Source organism: Balaenoptera borealis (assembly GCF_965194805.1).
Source record: "Balaenoptera borealis genome assembly, chromosome: 3".
NCBI classification, from domain to species: domain Eukaryota; kingdom Metazoa; phylum Chordata; class Mammalia; order Artiodactyla; family Balaenopteridae; genus Balaenoptera; species Balaenoptera borealis.
Genome location: NC_138866.1, coordinates 135674065 through 135690197, shown reverse-complemented (window position 1 = coordinate 135690197; position 16133 = coordinate 135674065). Strand labels below are relative to the sequence as shown.

Sequence of the window (16133 nt, the reverse complement as noted above, 5' to 3'; positions counted from 1 at the left end):
GTCTGCACAGAACGGATACTCTCTTTGCTAAAACAACCAACCCTCCTTGGCAGAAAGGGTGGTGGCAGCCAGTGGCCTGCCGACTGCTTATGCAGAATGTTCTACTCACTGCTTCTGACAGGCCCAAGCTCATCAAATTCTAATAAATATCACTTTCAATAAATCCCTCTTGCACGACTTTTTCAAATTAATATGGATTAATTATAAGCATCGATCCCTCATATAAAGTCCCAATTGTGCCAGATGCTGTGCTGGGCACTTTTTGTGAATCATTTAACATTTGTGAAAACCCCTCTGGCTTTTAATTATGCCCATTTCACAGATGAGAAAACTGAGATGCACCAAGCCTAAATAACATGCCCAAGTTTGCCCAGTGAAAGGTGGCAGAGCCAGATCTCAAACCTTCGTCTTTCTGACTCCAAAGCCCATGCCTTTCCCTGCAGCACTATAGTCGGGGTCTCGCTTTGCATGTGCCCCCTTCTGCCCTGTTCCCTCCTCATTCCAGGCTTAGGCTGCTGATGACCACCAGCTTCGCCTGTTTTTTGTAAAATGCTATTGTCTGCCATGGGTCACAGTGTAGATGGCCCAGGACACCAAGTGTGTGTCTGTGAGACAGAGAGAGAGAGAGAGCGGGAGAACACATGCTTGAGGGAGCAGAGTGTCCACATAAGTCAGTGCCTGGAGACTCTTTCCATGATTGCAGGTTGGAAGGAGTTCCTCAATATCCCAAATCAGATTCTGACTTCAGTCCCAGGTTGGCTGTGTCACCTTCAAGAGTTATAATGAGTTGGATGGATGAACTGGCATGTATCTGAAACTCAACCAGGCCTCATCTCATTACCAACTGGAAGCTCACCTGTATTAGTCAGCTTGGGCTGCTATAACAAAATACCATAGGCTGAGTGGCTTAAACAACACACATGTATTTCTCACAGTTCTGGAGGCTGGAAGTCCAAGATCAAGGTGCCTACAGATTTGGTTCCTGGTGAGAACTTTCTTTCTGGCTTGCAGATGACTGCCTTCTGGTTATGTCCTCCCTCACATTGCAGAGATAGAAGGGCTCTGGTCTGTTCCTCTTCTTATAAGGGCCCTAATCCCATCATGGGGGCCCCACCCTCATGACCTCATCTAAACCTAATTACCTCCCAAAGACTTCAACTCCAAATACCATCACATTGGGGGTTAGGGTTTCAACATATGAATTTGGTGGGGGAGGGCATATTTTCAGTCCATAGCTCCCCCTCCCAATACCAGTACAGCTTACCACACATACTGGTGACCTCAGGATGGCTGCAGACTTCCCATAGCCATCCAGGCAGCTTGGCCAAGGCCCTGGGAGGCCTGCAGCCAGTGGAGGTGCGGTTACCCTCCTGTCTGCCCTCTGTCCTCAGTGGCTGATGTCTATTGGCTCCAATTGTTCCTCCCCTTGCTGAAAGTACTCTAGGGGAATCAGCAGGCCCCAGGACTTCCAGCCCCACAGTGTGGGCGACAGTGGTCATCTCTTTCCAGGGGAGGCTGGCTGCCCCTTAGCAGAGTCCCTAGAGCTGGTGACAGGGCAGATCTCCCAAGCTGCCAGCTCTCTCTGTAGGGACAACTGGGAGGGAAAGAGGAAGAGGGAGACATTCTAGTTAGGGAGAGAAAATATGCCAGGAAGATACTGGAGAATAATTCCATGGTAATACTTGAACAAGTTCAAGTTTATACTGGTCCACAATCCCTTATCTGCAATTCTGACATCCAAAGATTTCTAAATATTAAAAGTTTTCCTTAACCTATTTGATGGCAAAACATGACCTGAGCTGATGTGAGGCAATGTGTGACATCTGTATTTATTCTACCTAGAGTGCCTATTCCTATTTCCTGCACTGAAATGTCAAGGTGGCTGGTTGTGGAGTGCAGCCCTAGACCAGGAGTTCCACTAGAATCCAACAGTCGAGGGATTCTAATGTCAGCCTCTAGTCAAGGCTGTTTGAGCATCAGATTAGAGGCTTGAAAGGAAACAGCTGATAAGCAGAAGCAGGGCCTTTCAGTCTCCTGGGCATCGTCTTTCAGATATGTAAAATACACAGAGGTGTCAAGTCCAATGTCAAATGCACTCCATTCCACACCTATAGCTCTATAAAGGCCACAGAGAACTACAGTTTGGCTTCCCTGCACTTTCTACTTCGGCAAGAGTAATGCCATCAGCCTTCTGGAAAGCACCGCCTTATAGAGTGTAATGGGTGAAGTGTTCTTATAAAGCGGGGAATCTGGACACAAAAACAAGCATGCACAAAGGGGAGGTGATGTGAAGACTGCAGTTATGCTGCCACAAGCCAAGGACTATGGGGGGCTACCAGAAGCTGGAAGAGGCAAGGTAGGATCCTTCTCCTACCAGGTTCAGAGGGAGGATGACCCTGCTGACACCGTGATTTTGGACTTCTGTCCTGCAAGACTGTGAGATGATAAATTCCTGTTCTAAGCTCCCTGTGCCTCTGCAGCTCCCTCTGCCTGGCACACTCTTCTCCAGCTTCTTCATCTGGCTCACCCCCATCTGTCCCCTAGAACTCCCCTGCATCCCCTCTGTGAACTATGTCCTAACCTGCAGACTGGGTCAGGCATGCCTCTGGGGTACGTGCACCTTGACAGAAGCAGCTATTTGGGGCCTTGTGTGTGGGGCAGGAACCACGGCCCCCCTGTTGACCCCTCGCCACTCCTTGAGGGCAGGGTCCAGGCCCACAGAAGGCCCTGAGAATGGACTGGATGACCCCGATGTTGGCTTTTCAGGAACTCCCCTTGGCCCTCCATAAGGCAAGATGAGTCCACCTGTTTCTTTCTGCAGGAACTCTCCAAGCTGGGTCTGGGGAGTGACATGGAGGTGGAGCTGCAGATTCTTCAACTGCCAGTGGATTACAGAGAGGTGAAGCAGAGGGTCACCAGAATCTGGGAGGATCTTCAACCGCAAGTAAATGACAGCTGGGGAGGCAGTTGGGCTGGGGGACAGGGGGCTGATTATGTGGTGGAAACCCAGAACCTGTGAACCTCAGGACACTGTTTCTAGGGTTGATGGCTGAAGTGTACCCTGCCCCCGCATCCCACCAGTAAGGGCCCAGATGATTTCATAAGGGTCTATTTGTAAAAGTTTAAGATGAAAGACAGAGTAGATCTTGGAATAAGACTCTGGAGAGAGAGAAGGAGGAAAAGAAATGGAAGCTTTATTCCCAGCCGGGACCCAAAGGTAGTTTCCACCTAACAGAGAGGCCCTTGGGTTAGGTCCCAGCCAGGCCCTTGCAGGGCAGGTGGGTTGTGAGGTGGGCTGAGAGGCAAGGACCTCTTGGACCTAGGAGAGCAGTTTGAGAGCAGCCCCACTGGGAGATGGGAGAGTGGCCCACCTGGGGAGGCCCATCTTCATCACTCCCAGCCTATCTTACCACAACAGTTACTGTATAGGAAGCTGGTACAAATATCCCCCAAATACAATGACCAGATAATATTAATAAAACATAGACCACCAAACCATTAAGACAACACCCCAAATATTTTGATAAAACAATCAGCTATTTTTTCAAAGAGGAAAAATAATTGGCTCAAAAAATTCTAACTATTTTATTAGACTGTTACTAACTTCCTTTATTAAGGAGTTTCATAAAAGAGATGGAAACCTCCACAGAAAGGCTAAGCTTCTCCTGGGACACGCTTAGATACCAGCTGGATCCCCCAGGGAAAAAAGGAATATACTACCCTGTAAGAATATTTTAAAATATAAAAGTATTTAAATTAGATGCCACATGGGTTTCTATCCAGCTGTTTTTCGTTCCAGCACATTCATCAGGGGAAGCAGGCAGGGGATGGGGGTGATGCTGGCACATTTGGGATGTTGAGGTGTCTTGCACCCCGGAGCTCTCCCTCTGTGTGGTCTGGGGGGAGAGCAGACCTCAGTTTCCCTAATCTCCTGCCGCCACGTGTGTTCACACAGCTCGTTGTGCATGTGGGCATGGACCCCGCCGCCAAGGCCATCTTTCTGGAACAGTGCGGCAAGAACTGGGGCTACGGGGACGCCGACATCCGGGGCTTCCACCCTGAGTGCGGCGTGTGCCTTCCGGATGGCCCAGAAGTGATCGCTTCGGGAGTCAGCATGAAGGCAGTCAGCAGGAGCGCGGTGGTCGAGGGCGTGGAGGTGGCCTTTTCCCGAGACGCAGGCAGGTGCGTTTTGTTCCTGGGCACGTAGGGGAGGAGGAAGGGCTGAAGTGGCCTCTGACCAGCCTTTCTCCTGGGATGTGCCATCCTGTGCCATCCAGCTGGGTGCTTGGCGGCAGGGAACAGCCCAGAGTCACCCTGCACACTGGCCCATTGCTCACTCACGCCCAGGGCTGGTTCCGAGGCCCCCTCCCACTCACCGGCCTGGTGGCTGGCAGAGGAGGAGGGATGGGATGGGGATGTTGAGAGCCACTAACATTTTGTGGATGTTTTATTTTTATTTATTGCTGGCAAAGTTGTGAATTAACTTCTGGTTTAGCCCAGATGAAGATTAATTTACCTTTTTTTCTCCAGACTCTGACCCCCTAGGAGATAGTTACTCCTCCCTGCAAAGAATGAATGAACAAATTGTTACCAAATTAAGTCCTATGAACCCTGCTCAGGTCCTAGCCTGGCCTCTGTTCTTTTTCCCTTTGGGTTCGAGCTTTATTCAGTGGCCAAAGAATGGAGAAGTGGGAACTAAGTTTACAGATCAACTTCTCACCTACCTGGTGAGAGGGATTTAATTTTAAAGATAAAGACAAAGGGAGGTGGAGTGAGGCTAATGATGGGGAGGCATATGCATTAGTCTGCCTGGGAAGGGGCGTGGCTTTTTTGAGGGAGTGAGGTGCCACCCCCTTTTTATCCTTTTTATGGTCCTTAATCGCTGGTCCTGGACACCAGTAGGTGTGTCTTATTAAGCATGTTAAGCTGGTTTAGTAAAATCAACATATAAGGAGACTCAGGGTCTGTTGGAGGTCAGGTTCCTGGCCATCTTGGTCCCAGCTAGTACCACCTGTTTTTGTTTGTTTGTTTGTAGCTTTCTTTCTTATCTCTGGATCCTTTAACTTAAAGATTTATGTTAACTCCTGCTAAAGGTGGGGGTTGGCAGGTTTTGAGCAAAGACCTGGAGAAGCTCTGGCAATAAAATCCCCCTTTCCTTGTTATTCCCCCTCATTCTTGAGGGGCGTTGAAGGGCAAAGGTCTGACTTCTGAACTGCTTCCTGCTGAACCTGAGCATAATTTTTCCCTGGATTAGAGGAGCAGAACTGTTCCTGACTAGCCTAAAATAAGTCTGATTGTCGCCAAGCTGCAGTCCCACTTGCTTGTACCCTTGTGTTAGTATCATCTAAAGTTTGATGGCTTCAAGCTGTTTACTAAGGAAGTTGACAAGGCAGTTAAGGAGGCAAGGCCCAAAGATAAGCAGGATAGTAGCAATTAGGCCTGGGTGAGATTTTGTAGAGTGATTTCATGGTATGCGAAGCCTCCCCAGGGAGCTGCTAGTCTGGAGCAGTCCCTATTCCTGCCAGAATGATCAATAGCAATCCTATTGCTCTTTTATCTCAGGGCAGGGTGATATTATGAATGGTTATACCTAGGTTCCGAGAATTTAGCTGGCCTAGCATGCAATGTTCCCCCAGCTGGGCATTATCTAAACAAGGAAGGGCTAGAGCCCACTCCAGAGAAGGGAAGGCGGAGTTGGGGTTGGTCTGATGGGGCAGTTGGTTTATTCTTGGGCCACAAAGGAACAGGTACCCAGGGGGAGCTTATGTTCTGGGGAGTTGAACCACCTCCATAAGTGGCTAGCCCAAGACGGGGTGCCCTTGCAGTGTGGGGAGAGAGGCCCACCTGCATAGCGGGGCTTACTGAGGGATTCTTGACTAGTGGCTTTTCCCCAGGCCTTAGGAGGGCCATATACTAAATGCCAGACAACTGGCATTTTCCCTCTCCAATAAGTACATCTCCCTTCTGGTCCCTGTGTGTATTCATCAAGTTGGTTCAGAGGGCACCAACAGGTGAGATTTCCACAGGAGTCAATCCCGGGGTACTTAAATTGTGGGATAATGGAAGAAGCATTGATCAGAGTCCAGAGCAGCCCTAAGGTGTTATTGCAAGTTCCTCCCTTTGGTAGGGGTGTTTAATATGGGCAGTGGCAGCAAGACAATCAGAGCACTTTAGAGTGAGTGCTTTGTATTCGTTAGAGGGAATCCAAGCAGGGAAGCTGCGTTAGGGATGGGATATGAACTTCAAGAGGGGTAGGTTTAGCCAAGGTGAGAGTGAGGTTATCATTCTTAGGGGTAAAATGTAATACCTTTAATCCGTAGGTGTCACTTGGAGAGTGGGGGTGACAGATCCAGCACTGGGATAGATTTTGTCCACAGGCTATAATTCTCGAGAAATTTACTATTGCATTAAATTCCCATTCTGTGTGGATGGTTGTAAGAGATAGATAGAGCAGAGAAGAAAGAATAGACAATAATGGCCACTCATCCTGCTTCCAATGTTAATATCCCATATGTCCAGCATGGACAGAGGAGGTGTTTGCCAGAGGGAGGGGTTTGGCAGAACAGCAGAAGCCAAGTAAGGCAATAGTAATGACAAGACCAACTAATAAGCCTGTCCACCACATTACTTATCTATTGGTAAGTTAGTCCTTTTCAAAAGTAACTTAAGGTCTGTGACAGGTTCACAGGTGTATTGAGTGCGTGGCTCAGTAACTTCTTCCTCAGGTGTAGGTGCCGTCTTCACTCTGGTATGGTGGGCCCACGGAGTTATGCCCTGCAATTGTCAGGCTGAATGATTGGTCAAGATAACAAGATAAGGTCCTGTCCACTTGGGGTCTAACTGGTCTTGTGGATTTCCAGCCTTCCAGGTTTTCAAATAAACCCAATCCCCAGGGTACAAAGAATGTAAAACCATGTCAGAAGGGGAAGGCAATTCCTGATTCCCTTAGGCGTGTAAAGCTTTGATTATTTCCCCTCTCTGTAAGGCATATTTCATTTGGTCCATATCCCTAAGGTTGGCTTTGTAGCCGGGTCCTTCAGGAATGGGCCTCCTGTACATGATCTCTTATGGACTTAACCTGAGCTTTCCTTTAGGGGCTAATTGCATTCTCAAAAGTGCTGTGGGGCGAAGGGAGATCCAAGGTTGATGAGTCTCTTGACATAGTTTGGCTAAATTTCTTTTGAGAGTTTCATTTGTTTTTTTACTTTTCCTAAAGATCGTGGTCTCCAAGAAGAGTGTAAACTCCATTTAATTCCTAGGGCTCTAGAGACTTCCTTAGTAATTTGAGAAACAAAGGTGGGCCCACTGTCACTTTGAATGGATTTAGGGAGCCCAAACTGAGGGATTATTTTTTTGAGCAGGGCCTTAGAGATCTCCGAGGTCGTCTTGGTTTGGGTCGGGAATGTCTCCATCCAGCCAGACGTGTCAGTCAAAAATCTAAAAATTTCCTTGTGCCCGGGGCATTACTGTAAAATCAGTTTGCCAGTCTTGACCTGGATGTGTGCCTCTATACTGGGTGGGGGTCACTCCCTTGACCTTGGTGGGCGGTAAGTGTTGGGGTTATTCTGGAGACAGGGCAAGCTTCAACCACCTGTTTAAGGAGACTTCAGAAGTTGGGAGTAGTCATGGATTTGGTGAGCCATTGACACAGGGCCTCCTGCCCATAACGTGTGCTCTGGTGAGCTTCCCGGATGGCTTGGAGTGCAGTAGCTGATGGGAGGAACAGCTGCCCATGATCGTTAACCATCCATTCCTGATATTCTGGGCTTTTACATTTGTTTATTTATTTATTTTTGGCTGTTTTGGGTCTTCATTTCTGTGCGAGGGCTTTCTCTAGTTGTGGCAAGTGGGGGCCACTCTTCATCGCGGTGCGCGGGCCTCTCACTATCGCGGCCTCTCTTGTTGCGGAGCACAGGCTCCAGACGCGCAGGCTCAGTAGTTGTGGCTCATGGGCCTAGTTGCTCCGCGGCATGTGGGATCTTCCCAGACCAGGGCTCGAACCTGTGTCCCCTGCATTGGCAGGCAGATTCTCAACCACTGTGCCACCAGGGAAGCCCCTCTGGGCTTTTAAAATAGCCCCATCTCAAAGGCTTTTCTCTTTCTTCTGGGGTGTATATGGGAGTGTAAGAATTAGGATCTGGGAGTACCAGTAGGAGTGACGTTTGAAGTCTGTCCCCACCCTCTGCTACTTGTTGAGCTACCATATCTGCTCTGTTATTTCCTCTTATTATTTCTGCTTCTCCCTTTTGATGGCCTCTACAGTGAATACAGGCTATACTCTTTGGCAGGGGTATAGCCTCCAGCAGCCTCATAATTCACCCCCCCCCCATTTTTAATCTGTTTATTCCCTGAGGTCAGCATTCCCCTCTCCTTCCAGATGGCCCCATGGGTGTGTAGGATTGAATAAGCATATTTAGAGTCAGTGTAGATATTGACAACTTTCCCTTTCCCCAGTTCTAGTGCTCTGATTAGGGCAATTAACTCAGCCCTCTGAGCAGAGCAGCCAGAGGGCAAGGCTTTTAGCTTCCACCACTTCAGTGACAGAAACCACTGTGTAGCCTGCCTTTTGTTTTCCATCTTTCATAAAGCAACTCCCATCAGTGAACCATTCCAATCCTGCCTTCTCTCTAGGGGAGCTCTTTAAGTCAGCCCTGCTGGAATAAACCTGTTCCATAACTTCCTCACAATCATGAGTTAATTTTGGACCTGTCTGAGGTAGCAAGGAGGCAGGGTTAAGGCCATTACAGCGCCTCAGAGTCACAGACAGGTTGTCTAGAAGCATGGCTTGGACTTGGAGGGTTTGACCAGAGGATAACCAGTCTGCCCCCCTTAACTTTACAAGGTGGTGTGGGGTCCAGATGGTCAGAGGCTGTCCAAAAGTTAATTTGTTAGCTTCTTTGAGAAGCTGAGAAGTAGCAGCTACAGCCTGTAAACATGGGGGCCCTCCTTTAGCAGTTTGGTCCAATTGTTTAGAAAAACAGGCTACAACCTGAGTCAGAGGTCCAAGTTTTTGTTTAAGCAAGCCCAGGGCAGTTTCTCCTCTCTCATGTACATGTAGATGGAAAGGGAGACTCAGGTAGGGTAAAGGTAACACGGGGATTCTCATGAGATGGTTTTTGAGTTCTAGGAATGCCCAGTCACAATTGGGGGTCTGCTCAAAATGGTCAAGGTCCTTCCTTTTTAATTGTTCATACGAGAGCTTAGCAATTAAGGCAGAATTGGGGATCCGTATGTGGCAGAACTCAGGCATTCCCAGGAAACCCTGGAGCTGTTTTCTCGTACTAGGGGTGCCATCTGGCAAATATGTTCTTTCCTCTCCTTAGACAGTGCTCTGTGCCCCTTTTCTATTATTAAACCCTAAGTGTTCTACCTGCTGGAGGGAGATTTGGGCTTTTTCCTTTGAAACTTTATATCCTCTCTCGGCCAGCTGATTTAAGGCATTAACTGTGTTATGGTCGAAAAGCTCTTTGGTGGGGTGGCGATTAGAATGTCATACACATATTGAAGTATAGTACCCTGTTCTTTTTTTTTTAATTAATTAATATTTTATTTTTGGCTGCAGTGGGTCTTTGTTGCTGCGTGTGGGCTTTCTCTAGTTGTGGCGAGCAGGGGCTACTCTTCGTTGCGGTGCGCGGGCTGCTCATTGCAGTGGCTTCTCTTGTTGTGGAGCATGGGCTCTAGGTGCACGGGCTCAGTAGTTGTGGCATGCGGGCTCACTTGCTCTGCGGCATGTGGGATCTTCCTGGACCAGGGCTTGAACTGGTGTCCCTTGCGTTGGCAGGCAGATTCTTAACCACTGTGCCACCAGGGAAGTCCTAGTCCCTTGTTCTAACTCAAGGTCACTAAGAGCCTCAGCTAAAACCTTTCCAAAAAGGGTGGGAGAGTTTTTAAATCCCTGGAGCAGAACCATCCAGCACAAATGTTGTTTTTTCATGCTTCCACCTGCCATTCAAATGCAAAAATGTACTGAGATTACAGGGCTAAGGGCACACAAAAGAAGGTGTCTTTTAAATCTAACACTGAATACCAAATCCTTTCGCAGTTTAGGGTAGAGAGTAAGGTGTAGGGATTTGGCACCGCTGGGTGAATTTCCTCCATAGCTTCATTTACAGCTTGGAGGTCCTGAACTAGCCAGTATCTCTTGTTTTTGTTTTTGTTTTTTACTGGCAGATTAGGAGTTTTGCAAGGAAAATGGCAGGGTCTAAGAAGCCCTTGTTTGAGTAGACTTTCTATTTAATGCCCGCTAGGGCTTCTTTGCTTAATTGGTATTGTTTTTTATTTGGGTGATTGTAGGCGGGTCGCAGCTTGACCACGACTGGTGGTGCCCTCCTGGCTCTGCCCACAGTGTCGTGGGCCCATACTGAGGGATTAATCCCCTCAAGGTTAATTGAGCCATTATTCTTGGCAGAGGGTGGTAGCATGAGCACTATGGAATGGAAGGGAGTCTTAGGTATTTTGATGTTAAGTTTTGTGTCTCTGAGATAAAATGTAGCTCCCAACTTATATACTAAATCTCTTCCTATTAGAGGAATTAGGCATTCCGGGACATACAGGAAAGAGTGAGATAACTTTTTTCCTTCCAAATCGCACTCAAGATGCTCTATAATATTGCCTTCCTGCGGCTTCCCTTTCACTCCCATTATCTTATATTTATCTTTGGTCATTTTGCCTTGTTGGGTGTTCAGGACCCAGTAAGTGGCCCCTGTGTTGACTAAAAAGTCAGCCTTTTTGCCACCTGTAGTCAGGGTCAGCCAAGGCTTCTTGGGGGTAATTTCCCGGGTGCTCCTAGGAGCCCCTGGGCCCCTTCAGTCCTCTTCTTTTATGTGTGTGACCAATGAGGGTGGGCCAGGACATGGTGGCCCACTTAGTCTCCTTCTGAGACATTTGGGGCATTCCCCTTTCCAGTGGCCCTCCTCTATGCAGTTAGCACACTGATTGTCTTTAAGCCCTTCTCTCCACTGTGGGCATGGTCTTCGAAATCCCAGGCGACTCATTGATGTTACAGGGTCCCTTGTGTGTGTGTGGGGGGGGGGCGGGGGGTGGGTGTCATCCCTTGGAGGTCGATTAACCCTGAATTGCTAAAGCCAGAGAACTGGCAGTTTGTTCTGCTCGTTTATTTTCCTTTGTATCGGCCTCCAGATCCCGGTTGTTAAACACCCGAAATGCTGATTCCACCAGCCGGGAAGTAGGTGTGGTGGGCCCTCTCTCCAACTTTTGTAATTTTCTCCTAATGTCTGGGGCACTCTGGGAAATAAGATGGTACTTAATAATGGCCTGCCCTTCCAATGACACCAGGTTTATGTTTGTATACACTCGGAGACACTCCCTTAGGTGCTAAAGGAAGGCTGAGGGATTTTCCTTCAGTCCTTGGATGACTCCTTGAACCTACTCCAATTTATGAGTTTCTTCCCCGCTGATTGAATGCCCTTCAGAATCAAATTCCTGAAATGTGTGAGATGCTGCTGACCATTTTCCTCTAGATGGCCCCACCCAGGGTCCGTGTCGGGAACAGCCTGGACTCCAGGCTGGTATACCGCATGCCCCGCGTTATTTTGATTGGTCTTAGCAGCTTCCTCCCTTGCATTAATTATAATCAGTACCTTTTCTTCCCCAGACGATAAGATGTTTAGGAGGGTTTGGGTATCCACTCAAATGAGTGTGCAGTATTCCCCGAACTAAATTAAGGACTCCCTCGGGGTCTTCCCTTAAACCCTTGGATCGATCCTTCCAGTTATAGAGATCCAAAGAAGAGAAGGGTACCTACACGGTGGTCAGTTTGCCCTTTCCATTGGGAACCTCCTGAAGGGGTAATAGCTTATTGATTCCAGAGGGCTGGTACTGAATGCTGCTACAGGTGTGCATTGGACTAGTCCCCAAGGAAGGTGTACCAAGAGATGGAGGTGAAAGAGTCGGGGAGGGGGACCACCCATTGGGCGGAAGAGGGGGCACCAGGTAGGGAGGTGGTGAACTTGAGGGAGTAGAGAGCGTCGGGGATTCAGGAGAGGTAGGGGTAGATGTCGATGACTCAGGAGTCTTAGGTGAACTGTTGGAAGCGGGGGCAGCTACCCTTAGCAGAGGGAGGAAGTCAAGAGGATCCTCAGGCTGAGATTCCAATTCCAGGAAAGAGAAATTTGAACTAGCCTTGCATTTTTTCCAGAAGCCCTTTATTTGGCTAAGGGCCATGAAAAGTTGGACATAGGAGATCTTATCCCGTTTTTTTTTTTTTAACGCTGGCAATAGAGGTCAAATTAAAAAATAGTATTAGAATTTAGAGAGTTGTTAGTTGGCCGACTTTCTCCATCCGCCAGTTTATATTGGGGCCATGCGGTGTTACAAAAGAAAATAAGCTGTCTCCCTGTTAGTGGGCGCTACTCAAAGAATTTCCAGTTATGGAGAATGCACCTTAACAGCGTTCACTGGGATAGAGGCTTGATTACCCATACTGGGGAGTCCTTATTTAGTCTGTTTCCAACTTCCCAGTGGCCTCTTCTTAGGGTTGGTGGCGATGCAGATCCCACAAGATTGACCCACACCAAGTGGTTTAGGAGCTCTAACTGAAACCTGAACCAATCTTCGCAGGGGCTGGAAGGGGAGACACTGTCCAAGAGGGCCTTAGTTATAAAGCTCCCCCCCTTTTTTAACGTTTATTTATTTAATTTATTTGGTTGTGTTGGGTCTTAGTTGTGGCAGGCAGGCTCCTTAGTTGCGGCTCGCCGGCTTCTTAGTCTTGGCACGTGGCCTGCTTAGTTGTGGCTTGCAAACTCTTAGTTGCAGCATGCATGTGGGATCTAGTTCCCTGACCAGGGATTGAACCCGGGCCCCCAACATTGGGAGCACGGAGTCTTAACCACTGCGCCACCAGGGAAGTCCCTATAAAGGCCCTCTTAAGTCAGTGACTAGATGTTCCCAGACCCACTGTGGGGCTGTAGGAGATATCTTTCAGCAAGCAGTCCCCAGAGATAGGGTGAAGGGGGAGTGGGAAATAAGCGTTCTCTAATCAGATAAATTGCTCAGTTAAAGAGCCTCTCCGGTAGTCAAGGAGGCTTGTTCACAAAGGATGTGTCCCTGCTCCGTTACAGGTAATCAGGCAGCAGGCCGAATGCCCATTTGGTATGTGTCCAGTTTTCTATACTCTCAGCTACGAGGACCCAAGGACTTTGGACAATTTGGGGGTCCTCTTCTTCCTTCCCCAACTAGACAAAGTGATTTTCCTGAAATCTGATGAAAACAAGATTTTTAAAGGGTTCATGTCTCAGAGGAGGGATCCCTAGGGATCTGTGGTGGAGGGTAGTGGGGAGGGACCTACCCAACAGAGACGTATACCTTGCCCCGGGATGGCAAGTTAGGGCAAGAGGAACCAACACAGAAGATGTGCTCTTGGATTTTTGACTATACCCTAGAGGTGGGAACGCTGTAGAGGTTGGGGCTGTGAATGTTTTACAGTGTGCCTACTTACACGGACATTTGCTTCTGGTTGGCAGGGTACCCAGTGCTCATCTACCCTGGTGCATGACCAACTTATCCTTTTTGGTGGCAAACGCCATAGTGGCCTTCAAGTGCTCAACCCGTGCCCACAGTTATGGCATGTATTTCCAAGAGCATTAGGACAAACAAAACCACATAGAACAGAGATTGAAGCTTCACTCATATCAAGAACAGAGACTAGGGCTTATGTCACACACATGAAACAAAGAAATGTTCTTTACCTGAGGAGTGCTCCACTTGATCCTTGGCTGCTTTTCAATCTCAGGCTTAATTTAGTAGCCCTTACTGGCCCAGCAGTTGAGAATTGGGGCAAACAGCTCAGTTATTTAGCCGGCTTTGTTGGCCCTGGGTCAGTGAGTAACCCTGAGTTAACAGACAGAATGCCCCCCTTGTTGGATGCCAGAATTTGTTACCAAATTAAGTTGTATGGACCCTGCTCAGGCCCTAGCTGAGCCGATGCGCCCTGCCTCAGCGGGAGAGGGTTCTTTTTCCTGCTTGGGTTGAGCCTTATTCAGCGGTCAGAGATTGGAGAAGCAGGAACTAAGTTTATAGATCAACTTATCACCCACTTGGTGAGAGGGATTTAATTTTAAAGATAGGAGTGAGGCTAATGATGGGGAGGCATATGCATTAGTCTACCTGGGAAGGGGCAGGGCTTTTTCAGGGGACTAGAGTGCCACCCCCTTTTTAATGCTTTTTTGGTCCTTAATGTCCAGTTATGGCAGCCGGTAGATGTGTCATTTAATATGCTAATTTAGAAAAATCAACACATAGTGAGACCCAGGGTCTGTTGGAGGTCAGGTTTGTGGCCATCTCGTCCCCAGTTAGTTCCATCTAGTTTTTTTTTTGTGTTTCTTATCTTCTTTTTTTTGTTTCTTCCTGTCTTATCTCTGGATCCGTTAACTTAAAGATTTATGTTAACTCCTGCTAAAGGTGGAGGTGGCAGGGTTGTGAGCAAAGACCTGAAGCAGCTGTGACAACAAAATGACTCAATGCAGACATGAATGAGAAAGGTTCACGGGGTTGAGGGGAGAACGTTTTGGACTAGTTGGTTGAAAATCTGGTCCCTTCCAGGGTTCAGCCACTTGCTGGACATGAGGCCAAGAGCCGGTCTCTCCATGGCTCATTCCCAGCAGCATGTTCTTTGGCAGAAGAACAAAACCTGGGTCTCCCTGGTGGCAGTCTTCCCTCATGCTTTGTGGATGCTTCATTGGCGCTTCTGCTTACATTTCACTGAGGTTAGAGGCTGGTCCAAGGAGTAACTTGGCGTTTTGTGTGGTTGTAGGTATGTCTGCGATTACACCTACTACCTGTCTTTGCATCATGGAAATGGGTGCGCGGCGCTCGTCCATGTCCCTCCATTATCTCCTTCGCTTCCGGCTAGCCTGCTGGGAAAAGCCCTGCAAGTTATCATCCAGGAAATGCTGGAGGAGACTGAGAAAACCAGGTCTCAACGCCTGGTTCACAGGAAACTCAGCCTTTGCGATTCCAGACAAGGGGAACCAACTGGGGGACTGCTCCTTTAGAGAAAATTAAATGTTTCATTCCCGTATGTAGAGTTCAGCTGTGCTTTGAGAGGCTTTTAAAAATTTGCTTGTAAAACAGTTTACACAGAGGAAAAAAGTTCTGAATTAGCCCAATGAAATCACAAAGGGTTATTTTATTGTCAGAAGAAAGAACACTCTGAAAGGCAGACATTTCACAAGGGCTTAACTAGCTTCAGTTATGGTTTTCCGGACAATAAAATGAAATGCTAGTAATTTTTTTTCCTCTTAAAAGTCTATGCAGCAGGCCTGTGTGATCCTGCCCAGATTTCTGGGACCCCAGACCTGTTCTGCGAGCCCTGTGTGGTGGGATGACCTGGCACTGGCCGACCATGGGAAACGCAGGTGCAGCTGCTACTCGGGCGCCCCACTCTGGGCCTCCAAGCTTGTGCATCCAGATGCTGTGGGCAGCTTCTGAGCCACTGAGTCTTTAGTGTTTGGTTTTTTCTTTCTTAACTTTACTAAAAAATTATTGTAAAATACACATAACATAAAATTTACCATTTTAACCATTTTTAAGTGTTCAGTGGCATTATGTACATTCACTTGTTGTGCAACCATCACCACCATCCATCTCCAGAATTTTCTCATCATCCCAAACGGAAACTCTGTACCCATTAAACAGTGTCTCCACCCTTCTCCCCCCGAGGCCCTTGGCATCTTTTATTCTACCCTCCATCTCTGAATTTAACTACTCTAGGGACCTCATATAAATGGAATCCTTGTACTTTTGTGACTGGCTTATTTCACTTAGCATAATGTCTTCAAGGTTCATCCATGTTGTGGCATGCATCAGAATTTCCTTCCTTTGAGGCTGAATAATATTCCATTGTATGTATAGACTACATTTTGTTTATCCATTCATCTTTTGATGGACACTGGGTTGCTTTTACCTTTTGGTTATTGTGAATACTACTACTATGAACACTGCTGTGCAAATATCTGTTAGAATCTTGGTGTGTGTGTGTATGTGTGTGTATTGCTGGATCATAAGGTAATTCTATGTTTACTTTTTTGGGAGAGCTGCTATACTGCTTTCCATGGCAGCTGTATCACTTTACATTCCCCCAGTAGTGTTTGATCCTAAAGCAAAGGTTAATAGCT

At 47.7% G+C, this 16133-nt stretch overlaps 1 protein-coding gene across 12 annotated transcripts in view; it reads left to right on the top strand.

The window, feature by feature from the left end:
• Nucleotides 1–16133, top strand: part of PGPEP1L (pyroglutamyl-peptidase I like) — a 64287-nt gene that overhangs the window by 33193 nt on the left and 14961 nt on the right. For 5 of the 12 annotated variants that reach the window (XM_082387118.1, XM_082387120.1, XM_082387121.1 and 2 more), the window contains exons 3-4: nt 2822–2944; nt 3956–4182. In XM_082387118.1, coding sequence (XP_082243244.1) covers nt 2822–2944; nt 3956–4182 — 350 coding nt within the window. The other 7 variants (XM_082387119.1, XM_082387117.1, XM_082387110.1 and 4 more) reach the window with 4 other exon arrangements.